Source organism: Eubalaena glacialis, chromosome 8 (genome assembly GCF_028564815.1).
Source record: "Eubalaena glacialis isolate mEubGla1 chromosome 8, mEubGla1.1.hap2.+ XY, whole genome shotgun sequence".
NCBI classification, from domain to species: Eukaryota; Metazoa; Chordata; class Mammalia; order Artiodactyla; family Balaenidae; genus Eubalaena; species Eubalaena glacialis.
Genome location: NC_083723.1, coordinates 89,875,004 through 89,897,391, shown reverse-complemented (window position 1 = coordinate 89,897,391; position 22,388 = coordinate 89,875,004). Strand labels below are relative to the sequence as shown.

At 38.2% G+C, this 22,388-nt stretch overlaps 1 protein-coding gene across 4 annotated transcripts in view; it reads left to right on the top strand.

The window, feature by feature from the left end:
• Nucleotides 1-22,388, top strand: part of IMMP2L (inner mitochondrial membrane peptidase subunit 2) — a 916,263-nt gene that overhangs the window by 649,599 nt on the left and 244,276 nt on the right. The window contains exon 6 of one of the 4 annotated variants that reach the window (XM_061197936.1): nt 9,669-9,734. The exons of the other annotated variants lie outside the window; for them this stretch is intronic. Coding sequence (XP_061053919.1) covers nt 9,669-9,678 — 10 coding nt within the window. The 3' untranslated portion in view covers nt 9,679-9,734. Of the gene's footprint in view, nt 1-9,668; nt 9,735-22,388 lie in introns of those variants that run through there. 4 annotated transcript variants of the gene reach the window in all.

The window sequence follows — 22,388 nt, the reverse complement described above, 5'->3', positions numbered from 1 at the left end:
TTTTTACTTATTTGTTGTTTTGGTAGCTCTCATTTTATTTCTGAAGGAAGAGATCTGCTCATGCCCCATGTGGGCCTTGGATTTTCTGGCTTGGGAATTACTTTCTCGTCTACCCACTGAATACATGGTGCTGATACCCTAAGCTGTCAGTGTTTTCCTCTTGGAAGACTATTCCACGTCCATTGCTTTTTAAATATATATTCAGAAGGATCATATTTTAGGAAAGGATTAAGTATTTCAAGGGAGAAAAATCATTATTCTGTTTCTAAAGTGTACACTGCCGTTAAACTTTAATTAAACAGGTTTGTAGGAGAGGGGATTGGAGACCAACTTCATAAAACCAGACAGATATGCTTTGAAAATGAAGAAGAAAACTAATTAAGCCAAGCATAGCAGCTTAATATTAATTTTTAGAACACATCCAGTATATTTGTTGTAAATCTTGACACTGCTATTGCTTGTTTCCTAATGAGTTATTCTACAATTTCAGTTCGGCATTTGGATGTCAAGGATTCCTAGTCCATTGAAAAATTATAAGATCTTCCCACATTATGTTAATATTTATTGCAAGAAACCTAACTCTTGAATGAAATGCAATTCATCAGTGAAAATAAACAGTGAATTTATACCTTGGAAGTAGAATTTGTCATGTTATCCACAAAAATAATCCAGAGTAACCCACAGGTTTTTAAAAAATTATTTGATTACCAACAGATTCTGTGCACCAAAACAAAACTGATAAAACAGATTTAATATTCAGTAGTGATGTTTTTGAACTTATTCTTAAGTCTTTTCAACAAGTTATGATTTTTTGAAAAAATTACTAACGGGTAGCTATGCCATTTTAACAAAAAAATTGAGCTCAACAGTGCATTCAGAATTCTGTGAAGGAAGAGGAACAAAATAAACCTAATGAATTAGAATTTGTTGCCTCACTGTTGGACGCTAAGAAACCTGCAGATACATTCAGTTATTGAATTGAGTTTATGTTCTCCTTTGTATTCTATTGTGCACGGACTCTGTGATGAAACACTTTTTAAGATTTAGATTTTACCTTCTCAATGAGGAAGGCGTACAGGAGAAACTTTCAAAGCTTAAAGGTGTTTAAATTAAGCCTGCGGGGAATGAATGCAGTGAGTAAAACCAAATTGTGATTTATTTCAATTACTCACAAGTTGAAAGCTCTTTTTTCTCTTTGAACAATAAGTGTCCTCTTTTATTCTCTAAATAGAATTATCACCAATAAATTAAGCATTGACTGTATACTTAAATGCATTAATATAATTATGAGAATTTCAAAGTATTACTTAATCATAACTGAAAAGATCTCTTTTGCTGTGTTGGGCAAAAGGATCACAGACACTGTTCATTCAAAAGACCACCAGAGAATAGGAAGATATTTGAGACCATCAATAGTTTTTCCAGACAGTCACAAAAGCTGCAAATAAACGAAGATTTAGAAACATTATGCTGAGCAACGTACATTGTGTGGCATGTTGTCTGGTGGTGCTTCAGTTGATATATTGTGTAGCCATAATACTGTCATCAACAGAATATCTCTGAAAATGGGATGTTTCTCCCAGTAGGTTTCTGGATAAAATGAAATATTTTACTTGTGTTGGAGATGAGACATGCACAAACCACTCTTCTGAGAGATGCATTCAATCTAAAAGGGGGCTGTTACTCTAGGTTCTGATTTCCATTTTAAAGACAGCATTATCACTGATTATGCTGAATGTAATTCTCCATAGTAGCAGTTTCCTCTGTCATGCTGGATGAATGGCAACAGTGATGATTGGTCCCCTAAGTATTTTATCAGGTCTGCTTTCTTCATGTAGCACACTGTCAACATGTGATAAGGTCATGATTAAAACCCCGCTTATAAGCTTATTAGTCAGAAAGACTTTCTAAGTTCTTCCATTTTTTCCCTAAGCCATCTAGTACTCTAAAATATAATCTTGTGGTTTTTCTTTCTCATGACACCTGAGGCATTTCCTGATAGTCAGGAGAGTTACTCCAGGATGTCAGACTTCTATAGGTCACCTGCTGGGTGGGCCAACACATCTAAAGATGTTTGTCTTCTTTGTTTAATGACTAAATTACTAAAACTTAGTGATATACATTTGCATAACTGGATCCAAGAATTTCAAAGATCAAGTTCAGTTCACTCATATCATAGATGAGGAAATCGAAACCTGAAAAGTTTTGTGACTTGCCCACATTTATGTAGCTAGCTAATGAGTTAATGTGGGTAGGTTATTCAACTCCCTTAACCCTTAGTCTAGCTGGATCAGATGATACTCGTTGGAAATCTGTAAACTTCACCACAGTTGTCCTTTGTTCTATTGAGTTGATGGGCAATTGAATCTCTGAAGACCCTTGTATTCCTGAGATACTGTAATTTTGTGATTTCTAATGAATAACCACCAACTATGCATATGTACAATTGTATTTGTCTATATTATTACACAATATTTATGTTATTTTTAACTTTTTTGATGGTTACTCCACTGTGATATTTCTGAAATTAGATCTCCTTTATTTCCAAATAAGACTATGGGCCAATTGTGGGCTCATAATGTAGTACTACTATTTTGTCCAATTGAATTTATAATGTCAGGTTCTGTGTCACCTTTCAACAAAATTCAGGAGAAGATTCCCAACTCTGTTGAGTGTCGGTGTCAAAACTCTCAGTGGTCTTTTCTGTGTAAAATTTGTTTTGTTGCACTTATGCTTTTGGGGTGGCAGCTTTTCTATTCAGTAACAGCCCACTAGATCATTCTCTGTTGATACAATGAATACAGTGAGATGCCCACACTTTATTTAATCACTGAGCTGTACTTTAATGCCTGTTTATATGGCTGCTTATTGTGGGCATGCTTTTCTAGAGGGAGATAGATTTGTCTTCCCTTAAGTAGGGACAGAGGAGAAGTCATTTGGTCTACCTTTTTAGAGCTGAGGGTTCAAGAAGGGGAGGCTTACTCACTGCTTCATAGTGTTGTGAACTTTACTTTCCCAGTAACCCAGGAAATCATGAGGCCTTCAGGGGCCCTAGGACAGCCTTTGTCCAATAGCAAAAGGATTCCCAGTACATTACATTTTGACCACTGTGTACTAGCTTTATGCTTTTGGAACCAACTAACTCCACTTTCTGCAATTCTGCATTAGATCAGTGGTTTTTAAAACTTGGTTAAGCACAGAAGCTCTTGGGACACTTTTATTTATTTATTTAAAAATTTTTTTTGTTAAAGGTTATTTTTTTTTTAATTTATTTAATTTATTTATTATTGGCTGTGTTGGGCCTTCGTTGCTGCGCGCAGGCTTTCTCTAGTCGTGCTGAGAGGGGGCTACTCTTCGTTACGGTGTGCGGGCTTATCACTGAGGTGGCTTCTCTTGTTGAGGGGCTCGGGCTCTAGGCACGCAGGCTTCAGTAGTTGTGGCGCATGGGCTCAGTAGTTGTAGCTTGTGGGCTCTAGAGCACAGGTTCGGTAGTTGTGGCACACGGGCTTAGTTGCTTCATGGCATGTGGGATCTTCCTGGACCCAGGCTCGAACCCGTGTCCCCTGCATTGGCAGGTGGATTCTTGGGACACTTTTAAAAACAAAGATTCCTGGAAGTCATTTCAAATCAGCTGAACTGGAAATACTCAGGAATGGAGCCCAGGAATCTGTAATTCTTAAGAGCTTACCTGGGACATTTAAAAAAAAAAAAAAAAAGGCTGTGTTCCATGCCAGACCATTTAAATCCAAATCGATGGAGGTGATGCCCCAGGATCCAGCATTTTAAAAGCTCTCCCTAAGGGATTGTCATATGTAACCAGGGTTGAAAACCAAGGCTCTAAGCTTTCTTCCATCTCTTAAGCATTTTTTGCTTAAAGGATCTAGCAGTGTAAGCTTTGCTCTTCAAGAGCAAATAAAAGAATCCCTGACTATCATTTGTGTGTTCCTGAGTGAAGTGGTTTGGTAACCTCCATGCCAGTTGCAGAATCTGTACTATCGGAAGCTTAAATTTAGTGGTATATTTAGACTTCCTCATAGATTCAAGGAAAGTGATTTGCATATAAAATCATCTAACATTTAGATCTCCATTCTGTCTCACTCTCTGCTATCTCATCTTCTAGTAGGAACTAAGTATTATATTTTAAGGATATTCTTCCTCTTTCCCATTAGAAGAAATAATAATTTTTTCGATCAAAACTCCATCAGCACTTACTGTATTCAAATGTGTAAGCCATAATTGGCATACATATATGAATTTGTATTAGAGGGACTGTTTGGATTTCTTGTTGTTTCGTTTAAAGTAAGGTGTTCATTGGTTGTATCTCTTCAGTAAAGATATGTTTCCTGTCTTATTTCTTCTCAGTCAGTCTGGCTCAAAAAATGTCACAGATGTCACAAATGTCAAAATATCCCCTGTCCCTTGACCGAATTGCTTTTTTAATGAAATGTCTGCCTTCCCAACCAGACTGAATTCCTCAGCCATGAGGCTTTTTGGAGCCATTGTTTAATATGATTCCCTCCCTGCTAGCACCTAACATAGTGCTGACCACAGATAAGTAGATTAATAGGCCATAAATGTGTGTTGACTCATGTACTGATAACTCGGACTGCATTTTGAGAGAGTAGATCCTGTTGAATTGTCTTGCCATCTGCCTAATAGATGGTAATATGGAAATTGGGAGATCATAAGCCAGGAAGAGTTGAACTGATAACCATAAAAGAAGGAGACAGATCTGGAGTAGGCCTGGAAGGGAGGGCACAGGAGCAGGAAAAGGAACGGGAAAGGGTCAAGGGGGCCAGTGAGATAAAGAGAGCTACTCAGATGGCAGGAGGATACTCCTTAGGGTTCCCAGATTTTTAACAAGCCTTTTTAAAATCCAAATGTATGTGGATTTCTTGTAGAAACCAGCAGGGGCTTTGTATGCATCCTTGTTGGTACAGTTGACACTTAGACAAGAATCACCGAAGGAGGATCCAGAGGCTGAGTTACTATGAGAGCATCAAAGGTCCCTTCTGCCAGGACATAGGATAGAGTATAAAATGAGTTTGTACCTCCACAAATGAGAGACTGGTTATAGGAGCTAAACTGAACTGGCTTTGCAAAGTGTAACAAGTCTGAAAGTGAACTCGTTCTTCCCACTCCCATTCTTGCACTTAGTTGTATGTGGTTGAACCAAATGATACTGCCATCTTGGAAGTAAAATAGTCCAGTATGAGCAATTGCCTGACCTCAGGGTCAGAATGACTAGAATCATTCAACAGAGACTCTTGCCATTAAGTCTCAGGGCTATAAGTCACTCCTGGAATTTAGAGTACTCTGAACCTGTCCTCAGATATGTAACTCTCTCAGCTGGAGTCCCCTACTCTGCGAGTCTCTCCACCCCCACCCTGCAGACTGGGGCCCACTCCTCTTAATACCAGCATTCACAGCCAGAGAGGGGACCTTTGTCATATATGCCATTTCTTTCTATCTTTGCTTTTTCTGTTTGTTTTCATCATTAATTAGGAACAGAAGTCTGAGGAGGGAGAATCTGTTCTTTCTCCTTATTGAAAAAGAGCCTCTAGGGCCAGTGCTGGCCTTATACATAGTTGAGGCCGAACAGCCTAATCCATGGAGGAAGATTTGAGGAAAGACTGAAAACATCTCCTGAACCAATAATCATACAGCCTGGAATTTCAGCATCAAAGATGAAAAGCACAGAGTGAGGCTGAAGGCTTTTTAAAAACCTTTAAGAGTCCTGTGTTTAAAGAGCACATACTTATTACAAAAGCATCATATAATTTCTCTCTTCTGATATCACAAGAAGGCTTAATTCAGGGAATTCTCCCCTTTGTATCTACTGCAAAGAAAAGTACCTTGGAGTAGAGGGAGAAATAGGTGGGGTGGAGGATGTCTTTAAATGAGGTGGAAATTATGCAAAGACAAACCTTGTGGACTTAACCACACCTACCCTTGGGTCATCTGCCTGAGGCACTTCTAGATATTTCATCTGATCCCTGTGGTGTGAGCCAGAAAACCCAGTGTTTGATCAATGCCTGTTACCTGCCTCCAGTCTATGGGCATCTGACTGTACCGTTCAAGTTTACTACAGCTCTGTCTCCACCAGGCCCTTCCTCCAAGTCTATTTCTTTAGGGAGCACACTATGAAAACGAAGGAGCAGTGCTTTCAAGTGTGTGGAATACTTAACTATACATGATAAAGTTAATATAGCTGTCGTTTCCACACGCTTCTTATTTGTGATTATGTTTCAAGTAAGCATGGTAACAGCAGTCTTAAAAACCCTGTGGCAAAAGGGAAGAGAGTTAGAGCTCTTCCCTGATATAATATTCTGAAATAACATTTTCACAGGTTCCCCTTATTACTGAGGGCATGTATAGTAATATGTCATTTTAGAAAATGCCATTGCATTCTCCAGAAAGGCAACATGAAATTTTTTACACTATTTCAATTATCTCTTTCATCCTTACATTATAATTCTAAGGTTAGATTCCCATAGGGGGGACCACAGTACTCAAAATATGTGTGTAAGAAAAATATAGGTGACATATCCTCCCTTTTTTTGCTGTGGCAAATATATCAGATATTTTCTCTGCTATCATCTGAGAATGTAAAAAAGTATTCAACACGCTTAAAGTAAATTCTTAAGCAGCAATTTCAGAGAAGGCTTAAGCACAAAAGACTTTTCATGTGATTTATTTATTCTGGAAATAGTTATTGAGCCTTACTATGTAACTGGTGTTCTAAGTAATGTGGATAAATTAGTAAGTGTCCCTACTCTCATGAGTCTGTCTGAACTATGGTGTAAGTGTTAACAAACCAAACTTGGGTCTGCTTGCCCACGCGCAGTAAAGCCAATCTACTGACACTGGGTTGTGGTGAAGGAAAGTGCAGCGTTTATTGCAGGCACCAGGCAAGGAGTCCAGGTAGCTAGTGCTTAAAAGGCACAAATTCCATGAAGGCTGTCAGGGAAAGATTTTTAAAGATTTTAAAAGATTTATTGCAGGCACCAAGCAAGTAGTCCAGGTAGCTAGTGCTTAAAAGGCACGAATTCCACGAAGGCTGTCAGGGAAGGATTTTTAAAGACAGGGTGAGGAAGGGGAGTTGTGGGGTGTGTGATCAGCTTGTGGACATTCTTCTGATTGGTTGGTGGTGAGGTAATCAGGAGTCAACACCATCAACCTTCTGATTCCACCTGGTCTGGGGTCTATGTGCTTGTGGGCAGCACACACTTAACTTCTTCCACCTGGTGGGGGTTTCAATGTCAGCAAAACACCTTGAAGGACATGGCTCAGTATATTATCTATAGCCCTTGAAGAAGAGCTAAAGGTCCTTGACTTTGTTTAATGGCTAAACTATTTGTTTTGTCTTGCTTGACTGTTTTCCTTTCTTCTGCATTTTCTCACTTCTCTGATTAAATTTACTCTTTGGAACCTGGGGAAGGCCTAAGAAGCTAAGGTTTTTCTACAGACAAGAGGAAGGAGGAGGACCTAGGGCAAGGGGTCTGTTCTGGGAAGGCCCTATAGGGTCCTGCTCAGTTACATAAGGAAGTGGGATCTAGAAATAGGACATACAGACAGACCATACACAAGTAAATAAATAAATAAATGATAGCTGTAGGTGCTGTGAAGATATAGAAGAGGGTGTGGTGATATCCATTGACTGGATTCAGTAGAGAAGGAGTGTTTGAGCACTTAAACAGTCAGGGAAGGTGGCCCAGACCTGATTAATAGAATGGGAGTAGTCCTGCGAAGATACAGGGTTGATGTATTTAAGGTAGAGGGAAAGGCAAGACCTTAAGGTATTAATGAGCTCAGCATGTATAAGGGAGGCAAAGCAGGGTCCTATGACAGGATATGGAGAGTAGTGGAATGAGGCCATAGAAGGAGATAGGGTCAGACTACTTAAAGCCTGTAGGCCATGGCAGTGCTAGCCTAGACTGTTTGAAGCAAAGGAGTGATGTGATCTGATTAATATGTTTAAATGATCATGAGGCTGGTATATATCAGACTTAACAGGAGAGGGCAAGAATAGAAGCAGGAAGCTAGGTAGTGGGGGTGAGGGGCTATAATAATCCGGATAAGAGATGATAGCAACTTCAACCAAGGTGATAGAAAAGAAATGGAAAGAAACTGCTGTAGAAGGAGTCTGGATATGTTTTGAAAATCAAGTCAAAAGACTTGAGAATGATTAGATATAGGGACTGAGGGAAAGAGGAATGGAAGGTAGTTCCTTAGCTTGGCTTTTGGTCTGAACAACTAGGTACATGGTAGGAATGTTTACTGAGAAGGGATATTCAAGATGGAGGAGAGAATAAGTTAGACAGGAATAAGGGTCAATGGAAATGAGGTATAAATTACCTGAACACTGTACTCAGTTAAGAAGAGTTAATTTTGCTGCTGCCAGTGACATCCTGTCTTCGGGGTTAGTGACATCCTTTCATTTCCATATGTTTCAGGCCAGGAAAATTCCTGATGCTCTTCTTTGTCCCCAAGGAAACACTTGGAACATTCCTGTAAAACACAGAATGAAATAAACTATGTCTCTTATGTATTTCCAACCCAGGGCTCTCATCCTAGTCTTGATACCCTACTTTCCATCATCTGCTTGTCTGTCTGAGCTCTTCCTAAGCATAGTGCCCCACCTTTTATCCCCCTACCCTCTTCCTTCCCTGGACCACAGTAACTCTTGTTTCTGTCCCACAGCACCTCCCCTCCCTGGAAAAATTGCACTCGTCAGATTTCAGGAACCTATCCATTTAAGGCCCTCAGAGGGTATTTTGAGATTACACAATATACCATTGATTCAATCATTGTATACTGACCATTTTTATGAAGAACACTGTTTGGCACTAAAGAAGAAATTTTAACTTGTAAACGTAGCTGTTGCTCCTCATGAACTTAGAATATAATTGAAGATCTAAACACATTCATATGAAATAACTAGGTAATAATACTAGATAATCTGGCTTATGTAGAAAGCACAGGGCTGAGTTTATCATCCAGCATGGTATGATTACATACTTCACTATGGTGAGAGTGACATGGTGATGATTCTGATCTCGTCTTATGACTTCAAACTTTACTAGTATTGCAAATTACTAGTGTGATGACTAAGTGCGTTGGGTTTTAAGTCATAGTTTAAGCCCTTACTGTGTCACTTCCTGTGACCCTTGGCAAGTTTCATAAGTTTTCTAAACCTCACTGTCCTCCTCTGTAAAAAAGAGAATAATAATATAACCTACTGTATGTTTTTTGTGACAAAAATGTGAAAAAATTGTCTGACACGTGGTGAGAACTAAATGAACATTTGTTCTCCTCCTCCTGGTGATATCACCGTTATCCCTTGCTGGCATGAGTGGTGTCAACAAAGCTTTTTCAGGTACAGACTGCCTGAGGATGGGCCAATTGATAACAAAAGGTTTACTGTCTCCCAAGGCCAGGTCACAATGGAAGGATAATGACCTTGGTAAAAGAAGATAAAAGAAGCAGGAGACAATGAAGGAATCTGGTTGGTACAGGAGTTGGTCACCATCTTTCCAAATAATTGTACCACAGAGGAAAAGGAAGTAAAGGTTTCAGCACAGTAATGAAGTTTTATTGTCATGCTATGTTGAAGCACCTACTAACTATATATTGACTTAATGGGGTTTCTGATTTACTTTGCTCAGTCCTAAATAGAATGAAATGATTAAAAGCAGTATACTCGGGCTTCCCTGGTGGTGCAGCGGTTGAGAATTCGCCTGCCAATGCAGGGGACACGGGTTCGAGCCCTGGTCTGGGAAGATCCCACATGCCGCGGAGCAACTGGGCCCGTGAGCCACAACGACTGAGCCTGCGCGTCTGGAGCCTGTGCTCCGCAACAAGAGAGGCTGCGATAGTGAGAGGACCGCGCACCGCGATGAAGAGTGGCCCCCGCTCGCTGCAACTAGAGAAAGCCCTCGCACAAAAACGAAGACCCAACACAGCCAAAAATAAATAAATAAATTAAAAAAAAAAAAAAAAAAAGCAGTATACTCAGTAGCTCCAGAACTGATTACTTCTCCAGAGCTAAGACTAAATCCATCACCAAGACTCTGATAAATATTTCTCTTGACAAACCAGTATTTAATAGCAGTTATCATCCCCCATCTACCACCTCCTTTTGTGGTCATTTTCTTATTTTTGGGAACTAGAAGAAATTCGCAATTCAATCATTCTATGACATTTCTCTTTGTACATGGCACCTTCTGTGTCACTTCTTGATCAGTGAAGAATCAGACAGTGACTCATTCCTGATATGTTAATGCAAAACCTTTTTTATTTAATCATTTTGAGACAGTCATGGGTAGTTATTTAGCTCTGCAGGTTCTTATACGTCATGAGCCTGCTTAGGCAAAAGATGTTGAGGAACTTGTTGAATTATGCAAAGTTAGGTTCAAAAAGTCAATCTTGATTTACAGCTGTTGCGTGAACAATTCAGTGCAGGCTCAGTGAAGCACATCATCTCCAAATAATACTCTGTACTTATACTGAAACAGCCAGAACAGAAAGAGACTTCATTCTATATGATTAACGTACAAGTGCTTTATAAACTGGGAAGCACTCTACTGATACAAAATAGAATTTATAGGCAGCATTTATGTGACCATGGGTGAACCTATTTCAAGGATAATGAGGAGTTCCTATTGATGTCCAAGATTAAAGGAGACCTTACTTTCTCAAATGGAGGTAAATATCTTAGTGTTACTTAATCCTATACACTGCTTCACAAGTTTCCATTGTTGATTCATTGTGTTGATTATGGTAATGAGAGCAATTTCAGTAGTCATTAAATCTTGTGGGCATTAAATACCAACCATTGCAGAGTTACAAGGAAGTCAAAGATACAATCCTTAAGAATTCCCAAGACTTTGTTCTCCTTACACATTGATTCCCAATAGGCAAATAGCTTTGCTAAATTAGGGGACTCTGCAGAGATGGGACAATATATACACCTAAGCATCATTTTTGCTTCTTCTTTTTCTGGCTTGCAGTTGACAAGCAGTGTAACTCTGCTTCTGCTTCCATGTGAGGAGAATCTTCTGCCATTTCTTTTATGGGTAAAATTACAGAGATCTCAATAAGGTGTCCAAAATTACAAATTATAATATTGAAAGGGAGTAGAAAATTGCCGCCAGGTGGAATCTATGGCTGGGTCATTACATACAGTGGCTTTGCTTGATGCATATGTTTTGGAGCAGGACTCCAGCCAGTACCATTAAGTAGATAGGAGAGACAGAGGTACACATTTAAAAGGTTGTCCAGACCACATATGCAGGTAAGAATAAGGGCAGGTGAGGGCAACTGAGGGAGTCAGAAGCCTAGTGACATGGATGTGGTCCATACAAAGATGGTTGCAGCCAGGTGGCAGGTAGTGGAGCAGACAAGTACAGAAGAGTCGCCTAAAGCAACAGGAAGGATCCTAGTTGTCAGGTGATTGCCGCTACTCTGCACTCTCTGCCCTGGTTACCTCTGGCTCAGGAACTGGGAGAGGCTCAGCTTCCTTCAGGGAACTTGGTTTCTGAAGTTGAGAAGACCAGAGAAAGGCCAGATGCACCAGGTTTATAGAGTAATTGTTGAGAGAGAGATATCATGTTAAAACCCAGTGTAATATCAGAAATCCTCAGTAAGAATATCAAGAAAAGGCATATGCTGGGAGTGTTAATTATGCCATGAAAGTGCCTTTTTCTTCTTTCCGAATGTACCTCTTTTTGTTAAATTTCTGTTTGACTATCTCCTATGTGTCTCTGTGAGGATCTCTCTCTCTCCCCACCATGCTTTTTTTTTTTTTCTAATCATCTCCTTTTTCCTTCTGTTTCTATGTCTTTCTCTGTCAACTCCTGATTTTTGTCTCTTTTTTTATACTCTCGCTTAAGCAGACACAATACAAAGCTGAAATGTATATATATCAAGTGTGTGTATACATGTACACATATACATACACATATATAGTTTTTTATTGTAGTTTGGATAAGAAGTTTTATTTCATGTTCTTAGATTGAAAAACAGAAGAGTTAAATACTTTATTTCTCTAATTTTAGAAAATATTAAATTAAATTAAATGTTTGCTTCTGTCTTGTGTTGATGCCCTCCATAGCTGTTGATCTGCTTTAGAGGTTTGGTTTGGTTTTTGCTAGAGACAAGATACTTTTCATTCTGTCTATTTCACTACTTGTGATAGGTCATGGTAAATATATTGTTTTAGTCAATCTTATTTATTTATTTCTGGCTCTGTTCTAAAAGGATATGAGGTAGTATATAAAAAATAAGCATAGTACCAGGGAGAAAACATAGCAAAAGAAAGGGAAAATTAGAGTGGAGATATGAGATCCTGCAGAGTGGTCCAAGATGGCTCATTGATTGGGTTTGAACTTTCTATAGGCCAAAACTGAGAACTAAGCAAGGTCCCTGTTCCAATTATAGAATTAATGATAAGAAATCCCCCCAAACTTAGAGGCTTAAAATAAGAGTATATAGTTTTCTATTGCTACGATAATAAATTATCACAAACTTAGTGACTTAACACAAACTTATTGTCTTAAAGTTCTGGATGAAAGAAGTCTCACATAGATCTTATCAGTCTAAAATCAAGTAGGACCCTATTTCTTTCTAGAGGTTCTGGCAGAGAATCTGTTTCTTTGCCTTTTCCAACTTCTATAGGTTACCTCATTCCTTGGCTTATGGTTCCTTACCTCCATCTTCAAAGCCAGTGATGTTGCATCTCTCTGACCATTCTTCTGTACTCACATCTCCCTCTGACTCTCTTCTTCTTCCTCACTCCTCCCCTTTTAAGGACCCTTGTGATTACATTAGCCTACCTGGATAATGCAGGATAACCTCCCTATCTTGAGGGCAGCTAATTTCAAGCAAACTTAATCCCAGCTACAACCTTAATTCCCCTTTCCTATATAACTTATCGTACCTGTAGACTCCAGGGAGCAGGATATGGACATCTTTGGGGGGCCATTACTATTCCTATCACACCAGAATAACAACATTTATTCTGCTCGTGAATCTGCAATTTGGACAGAGCTTAATGTGGACAGCTCATTTCTATACTACCTGGCATTAGCCAGTTTACGTGGAAAGTTGGGGCTGGAATCATCTCAGCATTTTCTCACTCAAATACTTGGCACTTGATACTGGGATGACTCAAAGAGCGGAGGCTGGAACAGTTGGCATTCCTTGAGCATCTCTGTCTGTTGCTATGGTCCTTCCATGTGGTTTCTCCAGCACAGTGGCTCAGGTAGCTGAACATCTATATGTTGGCTAAGGTCTCCAAGTCATGAGGGTGGGAGGGGAGGGAGGGAGGAAGGAGAGAGAGAGAGAGAGAGAGAGAGAGAAAGAGAGAAAGAGAGAGAGAGAAAGAGAGAGGTAGAAGTTGTGTTGCTTTTTATATTCTAGCCTCCCAAATCATGCAGCATCACTTCTGTCACTTTCTGCCGACTAGAACTGAGACACTAAAGCAAGGCCATATTCAAGAGAGGGAAATTAGATTGAAGGAATGTCAAAGAATTTGGACACATGTTTTAAAACTACCACAGTCAGTTAAAATATTTACAGTGTCCCCTGAACAGCTTTTCTGGGGGATAACAAGTAAATAAAATTTTTTTCATGGGTCTCATAAAAGGACACTATGTGTGAAATAAAAGATGATGGCCTCACCAATGTCTGTACAAAAAAAAATATGATGATAAAATTCATAGAGATATTTATTATAGCATTTCTGGGTGCTAGTACCAAAGTACATTTCAGGAAAAAAAAATTGTACAAGTTTCTAAAGTTATTCCAAGGTCTCTAATGGACTAAAGAGAATCCAGGCAAAAACTTAAAGGCTATAGAAAAATTAATGGGCTATACATCCTTCAGCTGATCCTCCATGAATATTATATTTTATGATAAAACATTTAAAAGACTTGGGCATCAAAGAGATCATGGTTATATTTCTTGACAAGAACCAGAAGTAAGAATAATCTTTGTGGCTAAAGGCAGGTCTTTAGGTTTTTAAATTACTTTGGTGTTGCGTTCTTAGATGAAATCAATAAATTGTGCTCCTCATGTAATCACCAATTTCAGACAGAAATCAACACAGACCATTTTTAATATATGGAGGATGAAAACATATCACCTTGAACATGGTTGTTTTCAAGTTTCAGTGGAACAGCCTTTTAGCAAATGTCCATTTGCTACTCTTGAGCTCCCATCCTTGCACATAAAATGATTATAGTAATTGGCTTTTCATCATTAATATTTCTTTGCAGATGTTTTAATCTGATGTGAAATATTTTTTTAAATTTAGAATAAAATTAATGAATAAAGCGAGTAAGATCAAGTGTGGGAGTTAACTAACTTAGTTCTTAGACTATCTGTTCTTAAATCATGTTTTTCTAAGAGGGCAGTATATATTTTTGTGGATTATGTCCTATTTTTGCCTTCTTTATATTGTCTTCATTAATATATTTTTTCTCTCAAGAATTGAGAACAGGATCATTCAATCACTTACAGTTAGAGTACACATGAGCAGTCAACTCTTTTCTTTGCAGTTAAGTAATATAGGACACAGACTGTGAAATGAATGAATAAAAGGTAATTACATGGCATACTTTATAGAAAGCCAAGTTCACCAGCTTTTTAATGTTCTTTCATTTAAGTATCCATACTTGATTATTGTTATGTTTTTCCCTACTGCTACCTAATAAAACAGGAAATTACAAAGAACTTCTGAATGCTGTCAAATAGCCTAACACCATTTTATCACAGATATAAGGTCAGTAGATCTACATGGAAATTGAATACAGTGTCTACACTAAAAGTCTACAGCAAAGTGGAGCTATGAGAGTATTTGGGGGTGGGACCCTTTGGAGTTTGTTTTCATTTTTATAGATAGCTCATCATATACTCTTTAGGCCTAGAAAGACTGATGTCCTTGTTTGAGGCCATGCCCTTGAAGTGAGAGTTGCTGTTTAAGACCAAATATCAAAAATCATGTGTAACTTTATTTTCCGTTCATTCAACCTACTAAAAACAACATAGTTTACTTGTTTGAATAGCTCTGTATAGAAAATAAAAGTTGGTCTTCCTTTGCTCTTCCTCTTTAGCTCTAAAATATTTTTTATAATTGTTTTTCCCACGTCTTGTGCCATCATTTGTTTACCCCAGCAATACAAGTTTTACAAGACTTTCTTTCCCTGCCAGCTTCTATTCTTTGCCTTCATTATCATGTATAGTCATGAATGGTTAGATGGAGTTAAAATTTTTCAACTGTTCCTTTCGTTTTTTCTTCTCTTAAGAAAATATCCTTAACCTTTTCTTGAATTATATATGTGAAAGGCTGTAGGGCAGTATAGGGACAGAGGCATAAAAAAAACATTTCTCCAAATTGTTTAATTGACTGTATAGCAGTTCTATTTTGGAGTAATAATTATAACACATAGATGTGATATAAAGTGAAACAGGGACTTCCCTGGAGGTCCAGTGGTTAGGACTTCACCTTCCAATGTAGGGGGTGCGGGTTCAGTCCCTGGTCGGGGAGCTAAGATCCCACATGCCTCGTGACCAAAAAACCAAAACATAAAACAGAAGCAATATTGTAACACATACACTAAAGACTTTAAAAATGGTCCACATCAAAAAAAAAAAATCTTAAAAAAAAAAGTGAAACAGCCAACACCTATCTTTATATTTTTCTCAAACTTGAGAATCCTGTTCTCCAAGTGAGGATCTTATTATCTATCATTTATTAATATTATTAGAATATTTGATATTTAAAATAAAACCAACCCACCTGGTTTCCCACCGTGACAGAAACATATGATAAACGTGATACCTTCAGCCAGAGGACCCTGTGACACGAGACGATGGTGCCCTTGTGCCTCTTTTGCAGGAATCCTTTGGCAAAGGTTCTACCAAATTGGAACCTCCAGAGGCCTTCTAACATCCCAGCGATCTTTTCCCTGAGAATTAGTATTGATTCTAAAATATTCAGGCAGAAATAAAACTGAATAAATCCTGATCCCTACCTACACGTTTTTATCTGCCTAAAGAACTACAAATGTTGTCACCAGAAACCTCTTCTCAATTTTGCTTTAATAAGGTGGATTGAAGAAACACTGGGGAGAAAGAGAAGCAGCTCTGTCCCTGTCTTCATCGGACAAAACCTGGCTGCATGCTGATAAAGGCTGACTGTTCAAATAAAGCAGTGTTCCATGTGAAATCACAAAGTGAGGGGAAAAAAGTTTTAGAAGACAGAATTTAAAATAATCCTGTGAACTGTTACTTTGTCACACATAAGAATCAATTAGGTAAACTTGCCACCAAGTGACAAGGTGAGCTGAATGCTACCTTAAAGCCACTGAAAAGGGTAGGCTTTTAATTCCCTTGTACATCCATCCAGGGGGGACTATTCCTAGGCAAGTGTGAATCTGCACTTCTGTTGTCAATCGCTAGAAAGAAGGCTACAATGTGGAATAATCTGCAGTGCACTGGGATATGGAGCTCTCATTAACCTAAATTCTGGGAAATCGCTTTCAGTCTTCCTCAAAGGGTAGCTTAAATAAATAAAGACTGTAATGTTACAGTGATAAGAAACAGTGTTCTAATTAAAAAATGAGATCTTTTGAGTCACAATATAGACCAAATTAACAATGTGTTAACAGTATATTTCAGTTATTAGCCAAAAATTAACTGTGGCCAAAATATTTATGTGTGAAGTTTATTTGATAAACTTTACTTTATGAAAAAGTAATGATTAAATATAGCAGGCTTGGTGAATTATTTTTAAATGTCCTAGTATTACTGAACCAAACTTGGGTCCACTCGCCTGCACACAGTAAAGCCAATGTACTGACATCGGGTTGTGGTGAAGAAAAGTGCAGCGTTTATTGTAAGGCCCTGTACAAGGAGTCCAGGCAGCTAGTGCTCAAAAAACCTAAACTCCCCTGTGGGTTTCAGGAAAGCATTTTTATTTTTTTTAATTTTTGAATTTTATTTTATTTACTTTTTTATACAGCAGGTTCTTATTAGTTATCCATTTTATACATATTAGTGTATACATGTCAATCCCAATCTCCAAATTCATCACACCACCCCCCCAACCCCCAGCCACTTTCCCCCCTTGGTGTCCGTACGTTTGCTGTCTACATCTGTGTCTCTATTTCTGCCCTGCAAACCGGTTCATCTGTACCATTTTCTAGGTTCCACATATATGCATTAATATACGATATTTGTTTTTCTATTTCTGACCTACTTCACTCTGTATGACAGTCTCTAGGTCCATCCACATCTCTACAAATGACCCAATTTCGTTCCTCTTTATGGCTGAGTAATATTCCATTGTATATATGTACCACAACTACTTTATCCAGTCGTCTGTCGATGGGCATTTAGGTTGCTTCCATGACCTGGCTATTGTAAATAGTGCTGCAATGAACATTGGGGTGCATGTGTCTTTTTGAATTATGGTTTTCTTTGGGTGTATGCCCAGTAGTGGGATTGCTGGGTCAGATGGTAATTCTATTTTTAGATTTTTAAGGAACCTCCATACTGTTCTCCATAGTGGCTGTATCAATTTACATTCCCACCAACAGTGCAAGAGGGTTCCCTTTTCTCCACACCCTCTCCAGCATTTGTTGTTTGTAGATTTTCTGATGATACCCATTCTAACTGGTGTGAGGTGATACCTCATTGTAGTTTTGATTTGCATTTCTCTAATAATTAGTGATGTTGAGCAACTTTTCATGTGCTTCTTGGCCGTCTGTATGTCCTCTTTAGAGAAATGTCTATTTAGGTCTTCTACCCATTTCTTGATTGGGCTGTTTGTTTTTTTTTTAATATTCAGCTGCATGAGCTGTTTATATATTTTGGAGATTAATCCTTTGTTGATTCGTTTGCAAATATTTTCTCCCATTCTGGGGGTTGTCGTTTCGTCTTGTTTGTAGTTTCCTTTGCTTTGCAAATGCTTTTAAGTTTGATTAGGTCCCATTTGTTTATTTTTGTTATTTCCATTACTCTAGGAGGTAGATCAAAAAAGATCTTTCTGTGATTTATGTCAAAGGGTGTTCTTCCTATGTTTTCCTCTTAAGAGTTTTATAGTGTCCTGACTTACATATAGGTCTCTAATCCATTTTGAGTTTAGTTTTGTGTACGGTGATAGGGAGTGTTCTAATTTCATTCTCTTACATGTAGCTGTCCAGTTTTCCCAGCACCACTTATTGAAGAGACTGTCTTTTCTTCATTGTATATCCTTGCCTCCTTTGTCATAGATTAGTTGACCATAGGTGCATGGGTTTATCTCTAGGCTTTCTATCCTGTTCCATTGATCTGTATTTCTGTTTTTATGCCAGTACCATATTGTCTTGATTAGTGTAGCTTTGTAGTATAGTCTGAAGTCAGGGCATCTGATTCCTCCAGCTCCATTTTTTTCCCTCAAGACCGCTTTGGCTATTCAGGGTCTTTTGTGTCTCCATACAAATTTTAAGATTTTTTGTTCTAGTTCTGTATAAAATGCCACTGGTAATTTGATAGGGATTGCATTGAATCTGTAGATTGCTTTGGGTGGTATAGTCATTTTCACGACATAGATTCTTCCACTCCAAGAACATGGTATATCTCTCCATCTGTTGGTATCATCTTTAATTTCTTTCATAAGTGTCTTATAGTTTTCTGCATACAGGTCTTCTGTCTGCTTAGGTAGATTTATTCCTAGGTATTTTATACTTTTTGTTGCAATAGTAGATGGGAGTGTTTCCTTAATTTCTCTTTCATATTTTTCATCATTAGAGTTTAGGAATGGAAGAGATTTCTGTGCATTAATTTTGTATCCTGCAACTTTACCAACTTCATTGATTAGCTCTAGTAGTTTTCTGGTGGCATGTTTAGGATTCTCTATGTATAGTATCATGTCATCTACAAACAGTGACAGTTTTACTTCTTCTTTTCCAATTTGTATTCCTTTTATTTCTTTACCTTCTCTGATTGCTGGGGCTTGGACTTCCAAAACTATGTTGAATAATAGTGGCGAGAGTGGACATCCTTGTCTTGTTCCTGATCTTGGAGGAAATACTTTCAGTTTTTGACCATTGAGAATGATGTTTGCTGTGGGTTTGTCGTATATGACCTTTATTATGTTGAGGTAGGTTCCCTCTATGCCCACTTTCTGGAGAGTTTTTATCATAAATCGGTGTTGAATTTTGGCAACAGCTTTTTCTGCATCTATTGAGATGATCATATAGTTTTTATTGTTCAGTTCGTTAATATGGTGTATCACATTGATTTACTTGCATATATTGAAGATTCCTTGTATCCCAGGGATAAATCCCACTTGATCATGGTGTATGATCCTTTTAATGCGTTGTTGGATTCTGTTTGCTAGTATTTTGTTGAGGATTTTTGCATCTATATTCATCAGTGATATGGGTCGGTAATTTTCTTTTTTTGTAGTATCTTTGCCTGGTTTTGGTATCAGGGTGATAGTGGCCTCATAGAATGACTTTGGGAGTGTTCCTTCCTCTGCAATTTTTTGGAAGAGTTTGAGAAGGAAGGGTGTTAGCTCTTCTCTAAATGTTTGATAGAATTCACCTATGAAGCCATTTGGTCCTGGACTTTTGTTTGTTGGAAGATTTTAAATCACTGTTTCAATTTCATTACTTGTGATTGGTCTGTTCATATTTTCTGTTTCTTCCTGGTTCATTCTTGGAAGGTTATAAATTTCCAAGAATTTGTCCATTTCTTCCAGGTTGTCCATTTTATTGGCATAGAGTTGCTTGTAGTAGTCTCTTAGGATGCTTTGTATTTCTGCAGTGTCTGTTGTAACTTCTCCTATTTCATTTCTAATTTTATTGATTTGAGTCCTCTCCCTCTTTTTCTTGATGAGTCTGGCTAGTGGTTTATCAATTTTGTTTATCTTCTCAAAGAACAAGCTTTTAGTTTTATTGATCTTTGTGTTGTTTTCTTTGTTTCTGTTTCTTTTACTTCTGCTCTGATCTTCATGATTTCTTTCCTTCTACTAACTTTGGGTTTTGTTTGTTCTTCTTTCTCTAGTTCCTTTAGGTGTAAGGTTAGATTGTTTATTTGAGATTTTTCTTGTTTCTTGAGGTAGGCTTGTATTGCTGTAGACTTCCCTCTTAGAACTGTGTTTGCTTCATCCCATAGGTTTTGGATCATTGTGTTTTCATTGTCATTTGTCTCTAGGTAGTTTTTGATTTCCTCTTTGATTTCTTCAGTGATCTCTTGGTTATTTATTAACGTATTGTTTATCCTCCATGTGTTTGTGTTTTTTACTTTTTTTTTTTTCCTGTAATTGATTTCTAATCTCATAGCATTATGGTCAGAAAAGATGCTTGATATGATTTCAATTTTCTTATATTTACTGAGGCTTGATTTGTAACCCAAGATGTGATCTATCCTGGAGAATATTCTGTGCACACTTTAGAAGAAGGTGTAATCTGCTGTTTTTGGATGGAATGTCCTATAAATATCAATTATATCTCTTAGGTCTATTGTGTCATTTAAAGCTTGTGTTTCCTTATTAATTTTCTGTTTGGATGATCTGTCCATTGGTGTAAGTGAGGTGTTAAAGTCCCCCACTATTATTGTGTTACTGTCGATTTCCTCTTTTATAGCTGTTAGCAGTTGCCTTATATATTGAGGTGCTTCTATGTTGGGTGCATATATATTTATAATTGTTATATCTTCTTGGATTGATCCCTTGATCATTATGTAGTGTCCTTCCTCATCTCTTGTAACATTCTTTATTTTAAAGTCTATTTTATCTGGCACAAGAATTGCTACTCCAGCTTTCTTCTGATTTCCATTTGCATGGAATATCATTTTCCATCCCCTCACTTTCAGTCTAAATGTGTCCCTAGGTCTAAAGTGGGTCTCTTGTAGACAGCATATATATGGGTCTTGTTTTTGTATCAATTCAGTAAGCCTGTGTCTTTTGGCTGGAGCATTTAATCCATTCACGTTTAAGGTAATTATCGATATGTATGTTCCTATGACCATTTTCTTAATTGTTTTGGGTTTGTTTTTGTAGGTCCTTTTCTTCTCTTGTGTTTCCCACTTAGAGAAGTTCCTTTAACATTTGTTGTAGAGCTGGTTTGGTGGTGCTGAATTCTCTTAGCTTTTGCTTGTCTGTAAAGCTTTTGATTTCTCTGTCGAATCTGAATGAGGTCCTTGCTGGGTAGAGTAATCTTGGTTGTAGGTTCTTCACTTTCATCACTTTAAATATATCATGCCATTCCCTTCTGAGTTGTAAAGGTTCTGCTGAGAAATCAGCTCTTAACCTTATGGGAGTTCCCTTGTATGTTATTTGTCATTTTTCCCTTGTTGCTTTCAATAATTTTTCTTTGTCTTTAATTTTTGTCAATTTGATTACTGTGTTTCTCGGCATGTTTCTCCTTGGGTTTATCCTGCCTGGGACTCTCTGTACTTCCTGGACTTGGGTGGCTATTTCCTTTCCCATGTTAGGGAAGTTTTTGACTATAATCTCTTCAAATATTTTCTCGGGTCATTTCTCTCACTCTTCTCCTTCTGGGACCCCTATTATGCGAATGTTGTTGCATTTAGTGTTGTCCCAGAGGTCTCTTAGGGTGTCTTCATTTCTTTCATTCTTTTCTCTTTATTCTGTTCCATGGCAGTGAATTCCACCATTCTGTCTTCCAGGTCACTTATCCTTTCTTCTGCCTCAGGTATTCTTCTATTGATTCCTTCTAGTGTATTTTTCATTTCAGTTATTGTATTTTTCATCTCTGTTTGTTTGTTCTTTAATTCTTCTAGATCTTTGTTAAACATTTCTTGCATCTTCTCGATCTTTGCTTCCATTCTTTTTCCGAGGTCCTGGTCATCTTCACTATCATCATTCTGAATTCTTTTTCTGGAAGGTTGCCTATCTCCACTTCATTTAGTTGTTTTTCTGGGGTTTTATCTTGTTCCTTCATCTGGGACAAAGTTCTCTGCCTTTTCATTTTGTCTGTCTTTCTGTGAATGTGGTTCTTCTTCCATAGGCTGCAGAATTGTAGCTCTTCTTGCTTCTGCTGTCTGCCCTCTGGTGGATGAGGTAATCTAAGAGGCTTGTGCAAGTTTCCTGATGGGCAGGACTGGTGGTGGGTAGAGCTGGGTGTTGCTCTGTTGGGCAGAACTCAGTAAAACTTGAATCCTCTTCTCTGCTGGTGGGTGGGGCTGGGTTCCCTCCCTGTTGGTTGTTTGGCCTGAGGCGACCCAGCACTGGAGCCTACCCAGGTCTTTGGTGGGGCTAATGGAGGACTCTGGGAGGGCTCACACCAAGGAGTACTTCCCAGAACTTGTGCTGCCAGTGTCCTTGTCCCCATGGTGAGCCACAGCCACCCCCTGCCTCTGCAGGAGACCCCCCA